General features: G+C 34.4%; 1 protein-coding gene across 1 annotated transcript; it reads left to right on the top strand.

The window, feature by feature from the left end:
• The first annotated feature begins 4,930 nt into the window (after positions 1-4,930).
• Positions 4,931-15,193, top strand: LOC132184310 (ubiquitin carboxyl-terminal hydrolase 18-like). Its single transcript, XM_059597892.1, has 11 exons — positions 4,931-5,485; positions 9,857-10,052; positions 10,168-10,256; positions 10,438-10,523; positions 10,639-10,801; positions 10,946-11,069; positions 11,746-11,903; positions 12,670-12,754; positions 12,953-13,165; positions 13,695-13,756; positions 14,146-15,193. Exons 1-11 carry the CDS (start codon positions 5,220-5,222, stop codon positions 14,909-14,911), a joined length of 2,208 nt encoding a protein of 735 aa, XP_059453875.1. The 5' UTR covers positions 4,931-5,219; the 3' UTR covers positions 14,912-15,193.
• The last annotated feature ends 1,794 nt before the right edge of the window (positions 15,194-16,987 follow it).

The raw sequence follows: 16,987 nt of genomic DNA, 5'->3' as shown, positions 1-16,987 counted from the left end.
TTCTTTTATTTTTATGATTTGAGGATTGAACAGTGCTCCCTACTAGTAGGGGGAACCATCCAGCTCCTCAAATTTTTCACCAAAATAGGGAGCTAGTTGAAGAGTAAAAAATTAGCATTTTAGCTATAAATTTTTTTAATAGGTAGCTAAAAAAGAGTATGAAAATAATCTTATACATCTATTCTTTTTTAAAAAAAAAAAAAAAAAAAAAAACACAAACACAAACACAAACAAAAACAAGAACTTCTTGTATATCATATAGAGACGGAGTTTAAAAAACTCTAAAAGGCAAGAAGAAGTTGCTCTAAAGTAACAATTGAAAATTTGAAATAATACAACCAGGGCTCTCTTTCATCCATATCCTATCTTGTAAATTAAGAAGAGCATTCTTCGCCAATAGATGAGCCGCCGAGTTGGCTTCTCTCTTTGATCACGTGACTAGCCACCCAGCTCCTCCTTGTGTATAAAACGCTACATGCATCCTCGACAAGCTGCCCGTAAGCGCTCCAATTTGGGCTCGTATTCATTAAAACTTGAATTACTTGAAGAGAATCACCTTCCAAGATAAAGTCCAGCAAACCTAAATCATGACATAGCTAATTTTTAAGAGTCCAATGAAAAAGAAAGCAAAATTCATGGGTTGACAGCCAAAAGATAGAGAGATGCGAGAGGGTTTGATGGCTGATTATTGGAAGAAAGGGGCGGCATACTTTATGGATAACATATAGTCATATATGGAAGAGGGGAAAGACTCCATCAAAGTTAAAGATTTTCTTTGTTTTTAATATCCGTTTATGTAGCATTGTAGGATTGTAGCGTCCCACATTGCTTGGCCGTGGAAAATGAGATGTGCTTTATTATATATAGAAGCATGCTCTTTTAAAATGATATAAGGTCTTTTGGGATAAACCCAATAACAAAAATCATGCTGGCTAATGCTCAAAGCAAAAAAATATCATATCACTTAGAGTGGGTTGAGATGGTTTGTGTGAATTAAATTTATTGTTGTTAATACAGTGCACAGCTTTTACAAATTCTAGTTTCAACCTTTTCCTTTTTTTTTTTTTTTTTTTTTTTTTTTTGAATAAAACAAAACACCCTAACACACGAGCAAGAAAGCTGGAACTTAGTTTTTTTACATCAAACAGCGAGAAACCAAACCCAGATTAAACAATTACAAATGGTCTCCTGCAAAAAAAAAAAAAAATCACAAGCTGAAAAAAATACTACCACCCATCAAAGTAAAAAAAGAGTTTCGTCACCCTTTTTGAATTAAGATATTCAAAGGAATGTTCCAATTCTCACAAATCTTGACATTTTCAACAGTATGCTTGAATTTTCCTTTGCGTTTTCCCATGATTCTTGTACTAATCTCCCAACAAATAAGCTGTAATATTTGCTCTTTAGAATTCACGCTATTACAAAATTTAATACTATTATGACGGTTCCATATGTGATACACGGTTGCCCGAAAAGCCAAAATTTACACATTCTGCTTTGCAAAATTTTCCCCTTCCATGCCTTTATGCCTTCCCTCACCACCTTGTCCCAATCCAGCCAAAGAGGACTGACCAAACTTTTAAGCATCACTTCTCTCCATAGTCTCTTACTCCAATCACACTCAAAAAATAAATGCTCCCTACATTCTATCTTTTTGTTGAATCATATATAGCATTGAAAATGAAATTTTCTATATTTTTAAAAATAAAATTTATGATAAAACTGTTTTTTTTTATGGATATGCATTATTAGCTAATAGTCTTATTTGATATTTGAACACTTTTTTTTAAGTTATGCTTACGTGGTACTACCAATCTACCCTTAGACAGAATTTTATTTTACATTAAAAGTGACAATTTTAATAAGAATCTTATTCAATTTTTTTAAAAAAAATAATAATTAAAAAGATAATTAAAGAAGTATAAACTTATTTTTGAAACAACCTTTTGTTGTACAAAAAAAAAAAAACAAAACAAAACAAAAAAACAAATGCACCATTCATCTTCTAATTAGTTAATGGCCCAAGTCACAAGAAAATGCTTTTCACTAGAGGTGGGCCCTGGCAATGGCCCAATGTTGTTGCATCGTCCACAAGTTTAGTCAGCCCACTTGGGCTTACTTAGAGAAACAACCAGACCGAGACAATGGCCTAAACTTGAACACTTTCAAACTAAAACCCGGTCCATGGCCCACTAAATCTTCCGGACCCAAAAAAGGTGAAACCACGCTCCCCCAAATCCCAATCTCAAAAAAGAGCTAGGTTTTTTTTTTTTCTAAGCCAGGGTTCATTTTCCCCCATTAAAAAAAAAAAAAAAAAAAAAAGATATGGAATAATACCAGAAAATAAAATTCTATTCAAACAGATAAATAATGTGCACGCATGAAGAATACCTTTCTTATTTCTTTCTTTTATAACGAATGCCCCCATTCCTTTTTTGTATTGTTATTTTTATAAGTACTAAATGTCCCATTTCGCATAGATATGCTATCCAAACTCAATATCGGCCTATCATGTTCTACGCACCGCCATTCTATTGGATCTAATAGGATCTCTAAATCTATTTTCTTCATATTCAGATCTGACTTTCTCCATTAGTTCTTTCCATCCACGCTATTGCTCGCCGGCCGCCCCTTCTTCTAGCCGCCAACCTCAATGCATCACTTTGTTAGGGACCCACGCACTGGTGTGTTAGTGACGTCGTCATTAGGAGTGTGGTTTTTTTATTTTTTTTATCTTTTTATTTTTTATTTTTTATTCTGTATTTTCATTTTTGCTTCTGAATAAGATAAGTTTGTTATTGCCTTGGTTGCAACATGTTGCTTTCTTAGGTTTTGCTTAAGAATAACGGAATGATTTCTTGAAGTCTTTTGTTAAATTGTTTTTTGTTTTTTGTTTTTAATTATTAGAGTATTTTTGTGTTATTGAAAAAAAAAATTAAGGCCATTTTTGTTGTTGTTTTTTTTTTCTACAGTTAGGGGAGACAAAAAAAGGTTTAGGGTTTGTTTGTTAAGGCATTTTCCCTAAACACTGTAGTTGATGTACATTGATGTAAAAAAAAAAAAAAAAAAAAAGAAGTAAGAATTTTTAGTATAAAAAAGTGAAAACATGGTATGGAAAAGTAAAAAAGTTTTATTTTGTAGTGATTTATTTATTTATTTTAATAATAATAAAAAGTGAATTGTGTGATATAAAAGTGGAAAAAGTTATAAGGTTTTGATGTTGTTTTTTCGGGGGAAATAGTGCATGTAGGGTGGACTGATTAACCGTTTACCGCTTACCAATCGCCTATCGACAATCACTGAATCGACTTCCGACGGTCGGTAAGCGAAATAGAAATACTGTTTCGACATCGGTTCGGTAGGGGTAGAAAGTTTTTTTTTTTTTTTTTGTTGGTTAACCAACAATTAACCGACTCAACCGATTTTTTAAATGAATTTTAAATTTTATCTGGTAACATTTTTTATTGTATTTTTGTCTAGCTGATTTGTGGTTATCATTTTGGTATGTGTTTCATGAATTTACTTTTTATTTTCATTTATAAAACATATTATTTACTGATTCTGTAGTTAAAAATAATTCGACTTTTACAAATCGGTAGGCGAAAATGCCCCTACCGACACCAACCTAACCGATACCCACACCTAAGTGCATCAATAGTAACAAAAGAAATAAAAGCTTTGCCAAACAATCCCTTTATTCTCTTAGATATTAGAAGTCCTTTTCTCTTTTGAAATGAAAAGAAAAACCTGATCCGAAGGAAGTTAACGATAATTGAATTGATTTGGGTAAAGAAGTTCCCCCATCATTTAAAATTTGCTTTACGTTAAAAAGACAAAAATTGAAACTCATCGGTTCCCAACTCATAACACAATCATGATGATTTCCTTTTACCCGGGAGTCTGGGACCCAACTTCCATCATCCATGTCCCATTCAACGGTTGAGATTTAACAATACCAACCGTTATTATTTTCTATCAACTCTATACTTATTACCTCAACATTTGTTATTTTTATTTACATTTACAGGTTGTAATTGTTGACATGGCAACATCTTAACTATTGAATTATAAACAAATAATTGAAATTTGAAAAACTTTACTGAGTAAAATATGTTAGAAATTTGAGTAATGTTACTTTGGCTTTTTTTTTTTTTTTTTTTTCTTTTTAGTCGTGGACATAAAAAGCTATTCGAAATAGGTCACTTTAAGGTGTGATAAATAGTAAGGGTGCGTTTGGTACTGTGATTTTATAAACAAAAAATGCGCTCTTAAACAAAATCGCAAAAAATAGTTTAGTTGAGATTACATTTTTAAAAAATCTACGTTTTTCAAATCTTAGATAAGTATGTGTTTTTTTTGAAAACTCAAAAGTTTTAAAGGATAAAACTATGATTTTAAAGGCCAAACTGTGATTTTACATTTTGAAATCACAAACTTAAATAGATTCTAATACTACTTGTCACATACTTGTTATTATACTTGTTTGACATCGACTGATGTGATATATTTTAAGTGGCTTTTCATGTTAGTCATTAAAAAAAAAAATCACTTAAAACACGTCATATCAACATAAAAATAATGTATAAAGAATAACGTTACTCTATAATCTTTTTTTTTTTATAAAAAAAACGCTATTTAGTAAAGTATTATAAAACTTTCATACAACAAGTTTACTGAAATATTCTGGAAAGCCCTTGCTAATCAAAAATTAATTTTGAATACCAACTCATTAATGATTGTATAACAGTGATGTTGCAATTAGTAAATAGCATTGAAGAACCGTAATCTTGCATTAATTATCATTCCCTTCTTCTGATAGGCAGTGATGGCAACTTTTGTCACAGCACGTGAGAAGATCAAACGGCTTCCATCATCAAAGAAGACACCTACTAGCACTCTCTCTTTCCATACAAGAAAGCCTCAACAAAGGGACGGTATCACAGTACTCCAGGGAAAAGACCAAAAGCGAAGCTACTTCTCTCTCTCTCTCTCTCTCATATAAAACCAACTTTGGAAAGAGAAAGTGGAGAGAGAGGATAGGGCGAAGCCTATTGAGCGTAAAAGATCCTTTTTGGCTGCGTCTTCTTCTTCTTCCAAATCTCTCCTACAAAATCCATTTCACCAAGAAATTTGAAGGAAAAAATTCGAAGAATTATTCAAAGAGAGAGTGCTTGTTGTGATCGATGAAAAACCCTAGGATCGAAGAGGCATCGGCGTAGATGCTTGGCTCTGCAGTGCCTCTGGACCAGAATTGGTTCCTTCAGCTGCTTTTGACGGTTTTCGTGATTGCCGTGGGATTGCTCCATCTGGTGAAGAACACGGCCTCCAAGTACTTTGAGGTCGACGCCAATTTCGAAGCAGGAGGAGGAGAGCCTTCTCATCGCGCCCCAATGCCCGGCGTTCTCACCGACGACCACACCGTCTGCGCCAACTGCAACAATCCCGGCTCCAAGAAGTGCTCGCGCTGCAAGGCCGTTCGCTACTGGTGATTTCCTCCCCCCCACTAAATTTAATTGTTTTCTTGGGGAGCAATTATCTTTTTTTGTTTGTGATCATTGTCAGTTTTGTAAATGCATTTGGTTCTTGATTATGCCAATTTCTTTTTCTATTTCTTGTTGTGATTATGGCAATTTTGGTTGGCGATGATCATGTTGTTTCTAAATTTCAATCGTTTCTTGGTTTCTAGTGAAACACTTGAATGGTGGTGTGCGCTATTTTAGTGATTAGATTAGGCTGAGATCTTTTTTTTTTTAGATGAATAAGAAATTTTACCAAAGAGAAAACACAGTACAAACTCTCCAGATAAGCTGGAACACATGCTACGCAACATCTGCTTACAAAACACGCCACACCTATTCCTACTCTATGCAATAACCAAAACACTATTCCAGCAACCAAAGCCACTCTAATTCTCCTATTTTGAGAGAATTTTTACCTTGTAATCCCCAGCCGCAGCATTTCTCTAAATTCTCATTTTTCTTTTTGAATCTCCCTTTTAAACCCCACATACCAATTTGCATATTGTTGCCTTCATGTTATTGCTTTTCAAATATATTTTAAACCCCACATCGTAATTTCCTCCCATTCTGTACATCATTTACTAAGCACCTTTTCAAAGCCTCCCTCCATATCCTTGTACTAAATCTACATTGAAAAAACATATGATCTCTTCCCACTATACCGCTTCTGCAGAAAAACACACTATTCCAGCAACCTCTCTCCTGTAGACATTTCCCTTGAAGCTCCAATTCAGCAACCTCTCTCCTGTAGACAAACTATTGCTTACTACCAGCCACAAGATGAATGCGTGTCTGGGAATTGTAATGGGAAACCAAATTAATCTCCACCAGTTAACTTTTGGAAGCTTGGTTTGAATGGCATTCCAAGTTTCTAAGCTAGAATAGGTTCCTGTTTTAGAAATGACCCAAATAGGCTGATCTGCAGATCCTATTTTCACCATTGGCAGTTTACTTTGGATTCTAACTAGCGTATCTGATCTCGCTGCCTGTCATTTCCATTCTTTATCTTTTAAGGCACTTACCAGTTTTGCTTCCACCTTACTGCCAGCATCATACACAACCCTGTGCCTGTATTTTGTATAGAGAGTTCCATCAGGATACTGCCAATCTAACCTCAAATGGATACTTTTTCCATCTCCTACAGCAAATTTGATGAAATTCTTGGCAGTGTCACGATTTTTTAATGGCCTCATTTGATAATATGTCTTGGAGAAGTTTTTTGATTTTTATCAAAAAAGCATTGACAAGCAACATCAAACACAAAACACTCAAAACCATTTTTAGCTTTATGTCACAAAAACAAAAGGCGCCCTCTAAAAAGTATTATCAAACTAACCCAATATTTTCCTTCAACTCCAAAAGCAGTTCTGAGGAATTTTTGCTTGCCAGAAATTTCTACCCTTTAACAAGTTTTCCTTCACCCAATCCACCCATAAAGAACCAACATTAGCAAACATATTCCATTTGTGTCTCATGATGGCTGCCTTGTTCCATTCTTCAATCATTTTAAGCCTCAAACCTCCTTCCTTTTTAGGAACACAAATCACTTCCCATGCCACTTTAACTCTAGCAGTATCAGTCTATTTTCCAGACCATAGGAATCTATTGCATTTCTGTTCTATTGATCTAATGATATTTTTAGAAAGGATAAAGATAATAGACCAATAAACCTATATACTATACAATACAGATGAGAGGAGTTGTAATGTCCCTGCAAATGACAACTTTTTTGATAGCCAATAATTAATTTTAGCTGTGATTTATTCGATTAATAAAGTGCAATCTGCTGCATTAAGCTTCTTCAAGATCAAAGGGACTCCCAAATATCTAACTGGCAGTTTACCTTCTTTAACTTGCAAACAATCAGTAAGTTGCTCCTTAACCAGTTGAGGAACCCTGTACAGCAGAGTGAGCTTTTGTTTGGATTTGCACACAACCCCGACAGATCAGAAAACCCTTGAAGCACTTTTTTTTTTTTTTTTTGGATAAAAGAAAACTCTTGAAGCACTTTCTTGATGGTCTTGACAGATTTTGAATTTGCAGCTGAGAATAAAAATTCTCAGCAAAACATAAATGACTAAGATGAAGCTTCAAACATCTAGGATGAAAATTGAAAGATTTATCATCCATGGCAGCCTCTTCCATTAATTTCGACAACACTTCCATTGCTATCACAAAAAGATAAGGGGATAATGGATCCCCTTCTTCCTTCAAAGTACCCAATAAGAGTTCCATTTATAGCAACACTTCCATACTTATCAAAATTTATAGCAACTGTAAATCTTACATGCTAAAGGAAAGTTTTTAAATGTGTGGAGCAGGAATTATTTACATGCTAAAGATTATAGAAGTTCAATATATATACTGGTGGAACCGGGAACTATTTACATGACAAAAATAATTGATGTTTGATATATATTGTGAAAAAGCTTACAATGAGATGTACAATCCTGAACCCCTGATTTATGGCAAGTGCTTCGGCAAATTTTCATTGTTTTTTGTCAATTTCTAATTCCAATAACTGGCATGATATTTGGTATGGAGATCAACTGTTGAAGATATCTTATCTGGATTTGTTTAGTATTGCTTGGAGCAAAGATGCGTGGGTGGCGGAAAATATGCATCTGCAAGATGGGAATCTCCATTGGACTATTATTTTTACTCAACCTGTTTAGGATTGGCAGATGGAGATGATACTTTCTTTCTTTGAGAGGCTGTATTTTGTCCAGTTAAGACATGGAGAGGAGGATAGATTAGGTTGGAGCCCTTCCAAAAAGGGTCAGTTTGAAGTCGTTCTATAAAGTGTTAACTAGTCCGGATGGTCCTTCTTTCCCATGGAGGAGTATTTGGAGAGTAAAAGCTCTTTCTAGGGTGGCGTTTTTGTGTGGACAATAGCTTTAAGGAAAATTTTGATGCTTGATAATTTGAGAAAGAGGAATATTGTGGTGGTTGAGTGGTGTTGCATGTGGAAGAAGAGGGGGGAATTGATTGACCACTTATTTGCTTCATTGTGAAGTTGCGAGAGACCTATGGAGTTATATTCTTAAATTGTTTGGTGTAGAGTAGGTTATGCGGGTCATAGATTTGATGAACAGTTGAGGTGATACGGTTTGGTGTGTTACCGTAAAGGAAGTATTGAGGCTGGTTCTGATGTGTTTAATGTGGTGTCTTTAGTGTGAGAGAAATGCTCGATACTTTGAAGATGTAGAGACATCAGTGACAGGGTTGCAGAAGACTGTGATGAACACATTACATATTTGGATACCGGCACATCATAGGTTATTTGGTTATACTTTTGCACATTTTTTGACTTTATGTTCTTTTTCTTTATCTTAGGGGTTTTCTTGTATACTCCCTGTGTACTATGGTTGCGCCCCTATGCGCCTTATTTATGATGTGACATGAATTTATTTTTAGGAAGTTTGTCTTTGAAGTTTCATCTCATGTTTAATAAAAGAACAGATGTGTAAATGGTTGTTGTCCATGTTACTATAATGATACTCCATTTTCCAACCATAGTAAACATTAGTAGGACAACCAATCCTTCAAGCCAGTGGATGATGTAGTGCCAACTAGCACTGAGTTCTGTTCAGGCAGGCAGTGTTGCACAATCTCTTGACAGATTATCTTCATGTCAAGATATTATTTCCGTGGGATTGTTACAGCATTTAAATTTGATTTAATTAGTAGTTCTGTGAACCAGAGAATTAATTTGTTAAATTAACCGTCTTTTTTGGCATGCTAGCGGATGATGTTAGCAGATTCATTTGATTCATTCTACAACATTGCTATATGATTGGTAGGCTGCATCTAAATTTGGATGATAAGAACTTCTAGATACAAGTTATAAATTTTTAGTTTTCTTATCATTTGGGTGAAAATATTTGTTCTTGGAGCAAAGGAGATTTGCTTCCTTTTCCATGTGGACTACAGTAAAATCCAAGCAACTACCTTGAGAAATACAAGCTCAGATGTACCTCTTGCTGATAATTTGTTGCATGAGGAAATAACTCTTTTGTCTATGTAACAAACAACCCTTGTCTGTTATTTTTTCCCCTTATTCTTTATTGTAGTAGTGGTATGTATTAACCTTCTGCTTTATTCTATTGTTTTTTCACTGCATTAAGTTTTTTAATGAGTTTTGTCTTTGGTCGGTGAGTTCATGCTTATGTTTTTCTTTTGTGGCATTATTTTTTATTATTATTATCTAGTTATTGTTTTACCGTTTATGGAGTTTCATCAGTAGTGGGTGACTGTGCATGCTTATGAGGTGTAGTTAGGTACAGAAAACATTATCATGCGGTAATATTAATTTTTTTTTTTACTTTTTTTTCCAGCTCGGAAAAATGTCAAGAAGCACACTGGAAATCTGGGCATAAGACAAAATGCAAGAATTTTCAGCCATCTGGGGTAAATTCAACTGCAATAGCCAACTCTGGACACACAGCTTCTGGTGTTGGGGTTAAAAGTTTTTCAGCAGTTGCACTGGTTCCCACTCGTGGAAGCTCTAAGTTTATTAAGCAGCCAAAAAAGGTAATTGTGTCTATTTTATTTTTTTCACTTTTGATTTTGTAATATAAGTGATGCTTGAACTATTTTGGTAGTTCATGCATTGAAATACCTGTAACCTGCGCTTGTATTTTTGCAGATTCTTTTCCCGTATGAGGAATTTGTGAAATATTTTAATTGGGACAAACCAGGATTTCGTCCTTGTGGACTTCTAAATTGTGGAAACAGGTTTGCATGTGTGAATATCATATTTATGCTTTGGTACAATATTATCATTTGGATGCTTAAAACATAGACATATTGCACTTGTGCAAACCCTTCTCCTCATATAAAACACACATACACACATGCATGTATATGGGGCTCAATAATGTTGATTCTCTTTTCCAAATCTTTTTTTCTTGTGCAGTTGCTTTGCCAATGTTGTTCTACAATGTCTTGCATTCACACGGCCACTTGTTGCTTACTTGTTGGAGAAAGGCCATCGGAGAGAATGTAAATTCATGACCAGACACCACCAAGCCCCCCACCCCTCCCCCCATGCGGGGGGAGGAATTATTAGTGCTTAAGCTATTTCTCACTCTTATAACTGCTGATTTTTTTGTTCCAGGCAATCGTAATGATTGGTGCTTCCTATGTGAGTTTCAAACCCATGTTGAAAGAACAAACCAAAGTTTGCAAGCCTTTTCTCCCATAAGCATTCTCTCTCGCTTACCTAATATTGGTGGTAATCTTGGTTATGGGAGGCAGGAGGATGCTCATGAGTTCATGAGGTTTGTGTTATTCACATCGAATTCATGTTATTTGTTTATTTTAGCAAGTTGTCCCCAGTCCTGTTGAATATGAACATAGTGGACTCTAATGGTATTTGATATAAGTTTAGTTCAGTTTCATGAAGTATATTGTCGTGCTTGTAGGTTTGCCATCGATACAATGCAATCTGTCTGCCTTGATGAATTTGGTGGAGAAAAAGCCGTCGATCCTAGCTCCCAAGAGACAACCCTTATCCAACATATATTTGGTGGTTACCTCCAATCTCAGGTTATGCATATTCTTAGGCTGAACTCAATGATTGAAGAAAATTCCTGTTACTTCTGCTTATAATCTAGGGGTTAGACTGTTAGAGATCAAATTGCCAGTCTTCTTCTTCTTTTTAATATGTTGAACATTTTTGGACCGCAGATGAAGAGATGATGGTGTTCTGAGCGAGCTTTGTTGTATAATCTGTAGTTGTGTCTAGTTTTTGAGCCTAACTTATCTCACTTTCTTTGGTGGCTTGCTGCTGACGTAGAAAGTAACTTGTAATACTTGTCATATTTGTCATGTACATGAATTTTCAAATTCTTTTAGTGGGGATGAAGGTTTCATAATGTCTATACTTCCATTCCTCCGTTCAACCTGATTATGTTATCACTTTTCCTTTCTTGTGTTTATTGATATTCTTTAAAATTAACATAGTCACAATTCTCACAATTTGGCCAACGATATAGCTCTAGTTACACAAGGATAGAGTTTGATAAAATAGGGCTTTCTGAGTTACGGTTTCGATTCTAAAAATATTTTATTCTTTATTGGGCAATTAAACTCATTTGATAGTTTGCTGTGCTTGTGCAACTGTACATCTGATGACAATACCCATTCTCTTTTTCTTTTTCTTTTTTTTTTATTAGTGCCCTTTTGAGGTATTGAATTTGTTTTATTCTTAATTTTTTTCCAGGTGATATGTACAGAATGCAATAATATCTCAAATCAGTATGAAAATATGATGGATTTGACCGTGGAAATTCATGGGGATGCTGCATCATTGGAGGAATGCCTAGACCAGTTCACAGTCAAGGAATGCCTTCATGGAGAAAATATGTATAAATGTGATGGGTATGACTGCTTCTCTTTTTTGATCAGGTTCAATGAAAGAATGAAAAAAAAAACAAAAAAAAATTATAATTCTGCATACATGCTGTGTTGTTGGTTCTTGTGGGATGAATATCTGTTTTAGTGATTCTTTTCTCTCTTGACGTTAATAAGAGTTTATCGTTTTCTCTTTTGTGATCATTGTTTTGGTCATCCTTCTTTTTTTGATAAGTAATCGCAAATTCAAGGATGACCAAAACAAGGTGTCTCTCTTGTTTTGGTCATCCTTTTAAAGAAGTAAAACCAAACTTTTTATCTTTATTATTTTTATTGGAGCCCCTGTTTGGCATTATCTGGGGTTTTAAGAGTATGGTTTATTTGATGGTCGGAGAGGATGATGAAATACTTTTGGGCAGGGTGATGGTTGAGATATTCCTAATTTGGCCTTTGTGGTTGAAAAGTTTGAAGAACAAGCTACAAAAGAATGGGGGGAAGGGAAATTTATGTCTCTTGATTGAAGCAATCTCTAATTTTGAATTTCATTAACTCTTGTGTTTCTCTTGAATTTGCCTTGCATGCAAGAAAGCCTTTTTGAACATTAAAGGTTCTTTGTATGTTCTGTCATCTCATATGGAGCTAGTCATATATGGTGGTAATTAGTTTTATATGGTGGTAATTAGTTTGATATTGCTTATATTTAATTTACTGATGTTTTGCTTCTAAATTATGTGCATTGTGAGCGTCAGCATATGATCTCATGTTAGAAATTATATATTTCTGGTTTTTGCAGCTGCAATGACTATGTTGAGGCATGGAAGCAGCTAACTGTTAAAAAAGCTCCCAATATTCTTACAATTGCCTTAAAAAGATTTCAGGTCTGAGCTATACTGATTTTGCATGTTCTATTTGATATTTTTGTTAAACACTCTTAATGTGTTAAATGTGATTTCACATTTAAAAGTTTGGTATAATTTGATTTGTTTTTCTGGATCAAATTCTCCAATGTCACTCAGATTTTGGTTTGTCTTTGGGTTTTCTTTTGATTTCTCATATCTGCTGGAAAATGTTTACAGAGCGGGAGGTTTGGGAAACTGAATAAGAGAGTTACTTTTCCTGAGACTTTGAATCTTAGCCCTTACATGAGTGAAGCTGGAGATGGTACAGACTTGTACAAACTTTATGCGGTTGTAGTCCATGTGGATATGTTGAATGCATCCTATTATGGTCATTACATCTGCTATACCAAGGATTTCCGTGGAAACTGGTACAGGATTGATGATTGCAAGGTAGTTCTATCTCTCTTAGTCTTCTTCTCTTTCTTACATGTGTATCATGCATGTTTATGTGCACAGATTTACTCAATCAGACACAGTGTAAGAGTTGGTCTTCTTTATTCCTAAAACGTAAATTGAGATTACATGTTTTGTTTCCATGCTCTTGCTTGTTCAATAACAGCTAGTTTAGGAGTTGACTGTACCAGTGCCACTGACATCTGGTGTAGAACTTGTTATTTTTATACTAAAAAAGGGTTTGTATGTGATCCCATGTCTTGCGAGGCCACTGTACACATGTAATGAATCAGTAGCAAAACGATTGGTTATAAAAGATTGGATCTGCAACTTATAAGTTGTCTTGATGAAACATTGGTCCCACAGTAGAAGTCTTATAACCAACTTAGGAAACCAATTTGTGCGTCTCCCTGCAGCATTCAAGTAGGCATGGATGTCGGATGATGAAAAATGCACATGTTTTTATCTATCATAAATAATTTGCTTGAAAAGTCTCATTTCTTATATCTTCTGCAACTTTTCTCAGGTTACAAGTGCTGAATTAGAAGAGGTACTTTCTCAGGGAGCATATATGCTTTTATATTGCAGGTACTCGTGCGTTTATGTGTATGTGTGTGCCCCAATATCCACTCTCTTTTTCTTTTCTTTTCTTCTCTTATTTTATTGACATTACATTTTACGCAATTTTATATATGGGCATTTTAGTTGGGCGGCCTTGAGAGTTAAGTTTTGGGTTAAGTTGCATTGGTTGTTAATTTCTTGCATCTTCAGATTGTCCTCCTTTTCGCAATCTGCATATATGCTGACATATGTATTTATCAAAAAAATATGCTGCCGTACGCATGCTTGAATGTGTATGTGCTTTCCCTGTAGATGCAATCATGAATGTTTGCTTTTGAGTATGCCTCGGGGCAATTCAAATACACTATTGTTCTGATGCACACTCTAAATGATCCTGTTTGCCTTTGGATGAGCAGGATTTGTGCTAGACCATCGAGTCTTAGAACTGACGAACCTTCAGGGAAGGAGCAGCAGCAAATGATGCAAGTGAAAGTAGCAGCGCCTTGCCCAAAAGAGCAAGTCGGTTGCTCCACAACTGCCGAGTCTAAGAAGCACATTAACGGTTTCACCATACTAGCTGATAGTAGTCCATGCCCGAAGGTTTCTGGCTGTGAGGAAGAGTCATCCACTGGAATTAACCCTGTAGTTCCAGAAGAATGTCTTGAGGATATGGATGTGGTTAGTGTCAAGCCAAGTTCATCTGTTTCCATGGAAGTTTCCATCTGTAAGACCGAGTCATCTTCTGGAAGTAGTATTGAAGCTTTCAGAGAAGATCAAGGGGGTATAAATATGGTCAATTCTGCATCAAATTCGCTACTTTCAAATGGGTTTTCTAGCTACAAGAAAGATTCTTCTGTGGCATTTAATTCTGAGGCTGGAAGAGAAGATCTGGAAGATATGAACATATTTCTTTCTGATATGGATTCGTCTGTTTCAGTAGATAGTAAATCTGTAAGAGAAGATTCAGAAGATATGGACGTCGAGATAACACCGTCTGTTGCAGACGATATCGAAGTTTGTGGCAACGGTTACACACACCAAAAGGAAATAATGCCATGCCCAGTGGAGCATGCTCATAAGGTGGTTTCGGCTGAAATGAATAAATTGAAGCATGAACTACCTCTTTGCAATGAGGATGGAAATGGAGCTAGGAGAGTAGAAATAATGGGTGGCAATTTGTAAGACTTTAGGTCCTTTTTTTCTTTATAAGTTCATATTTTTTTCATGATCCCACCATCAAAAGGAAAAGATTGAGTTGGGAATTCTTTTTCTGGGGTTTCATTATTTGCAGAAATCTCGGATTCTATTGTACCATTTTCAGATGGGACATTTTAACTTTATCAAACTTGACAGAATTTAGGATATCGCCAAGGGGATTGTATTCCCTTGCTGAGCTAATTTTCATCTGTAAAAATATCTGTGGTACAATTAATAATATTTTTTCTAAATCTTTTGGGACGGCTATTTTTTTTAGCAAATTAAATTGTGCTCTTTTTTTTTTTTTTTTGAAAATAGGGGAAGAGATATTCGATTTAGTGACTTCTACTTCATAATGCATTTATTTATTTATGTTTTTTGTCGTTTAGTTCGGTTGAACTACGCAGCGCACATCATATCCAAAGTTGACTAACAAGGCCTGGATAGAATTTGGGGCGATAAGTTTATAAGCAATACATGCATTTAGAAAGAATGAAATATTTTTATAAAATTTAACACTTTCTTTTATTTGTAAAATTTCGCTTAAAACCTTTTTATTTATTTATTATTACTTATTACATATAAAATGACTTATTACATAATTAAGAACCTAAAATAATAAGACTTAAAAGAAAAAAAGTTGTTGAGAAAAATGGAAAGCTATAAAGAGTAAATGATAGTGGAATACGATGCGAAAAGAAAAAAAAAAATTGGCCGACACAGTTGGAGTTTTATGTATGTTGAAAACTTTCCATATTCTTCTAATTCAAATGAACATTGGAGAAAATTGGACTTTCATGAATGTAAAAATTGAACTTTCAAGAAAAGAACACATAATGGACTTTCTAAAAATTTATTATTTATGGATGTTGAGACTTTCCATAAATGTGGATAATAACTTTCAATCAGTAATTACTATTACCATAATTAGGGGCACATTATAACCTTAAAAAAAAAATTAGATAGAATCTCTATTGTATAATTATTGACAGGAGCCTTAACTAGATACTATTTATTAACTTTTTACCATATTAGAGCCTTAATATATATATATTAAGGCTCTAATATGGTAAAAAGTTATATATATATTGTAAAGTTATTAGTTGAAGACTTTATTAATTTATTTATTTGAATGGAAATCTGAGAATTTCATTGATTAAAGATTACAAGCATAAAGCTCGTATATAGCAAAGCAAAAAGCTCTTACACACAAAGTATAAAGCTCTGCAAAAATCATAGGCACATGTTATGAGGTTACAAAATCATAGATACAAACAAAAATTCTTATAATCAGGTGTTATTTATGACTTCAATATTCTATTAATCCATGTACAAATACAGTTAAAGAGCAAATCTACTTCAAATAGACTAAATCTAAGACATGAGTAGCCAAATTTTCTAACAAAATTTATTTAAATCGGTCATGAGAGATAACTTATCACACCTAATTATCAAGGCCGTAAGAAATAACCTATCACACCTAATTATTCATCCTCTCTCATGAGGGCAGATATAGAGAGAAGAAACATCTTATTCAAAACAAAAAACACAAACAAACAATCAGCAAGTAACAGCAGCGGTCGGGAGGAGATGAACGGCACAACATGGTGGAAGGTGGACGGATGTATAGCGAAGAAGTTGAAGTTGTTGATCAAGTCAGAGAACACCTACAAACACATAAAAATAAAAATAAAATAAAATGGAGGGTGAAGGTAGGAGCAGGGAGTAGAAGGGGAAGGGGAGAGGAGGAGAGAGCAGATTTGCTCCCTCCTCCTCTCAAAACTATTTTCTAAGGAGAAGAACCGAGAGACGGCCCCATTGAGTAAACAATCTCTCATACAAGACCAGTTCAAGAGATTTTAGAATTAATTTAAACTAGAACAAATTTATTTATGGGTCTATTTAAATTTATGATTTTAAAATGTGTAATTTTTTTTATTTTTATTTTTTTAAAATCCTCTTATATGTAATTTAAAAAATAATTTTTTTTAAAGAACTCAATTAGAAAAAAAAAAAAAAACATTTTTTGTAATTTTGTTTAAAATTACACTTCTTAATAAG

The sequence above is a fragment of the Corylus avellana genome, chromosome ca6, assembly GCF_901000735.1.
Source record: "Corylus avellana chromosome ca6, CavTom2PMs-1.0".
NCBI classification, from domain to species: Eukaryota; Viridiplantae; Streptophyta; class Magnoliopsida; order Fagales; family Betulaceae; genus Corylus; species Corylus avellana.
This window is presented reverse-complemented; position numbering and strand designations above follow the sequence as displayed.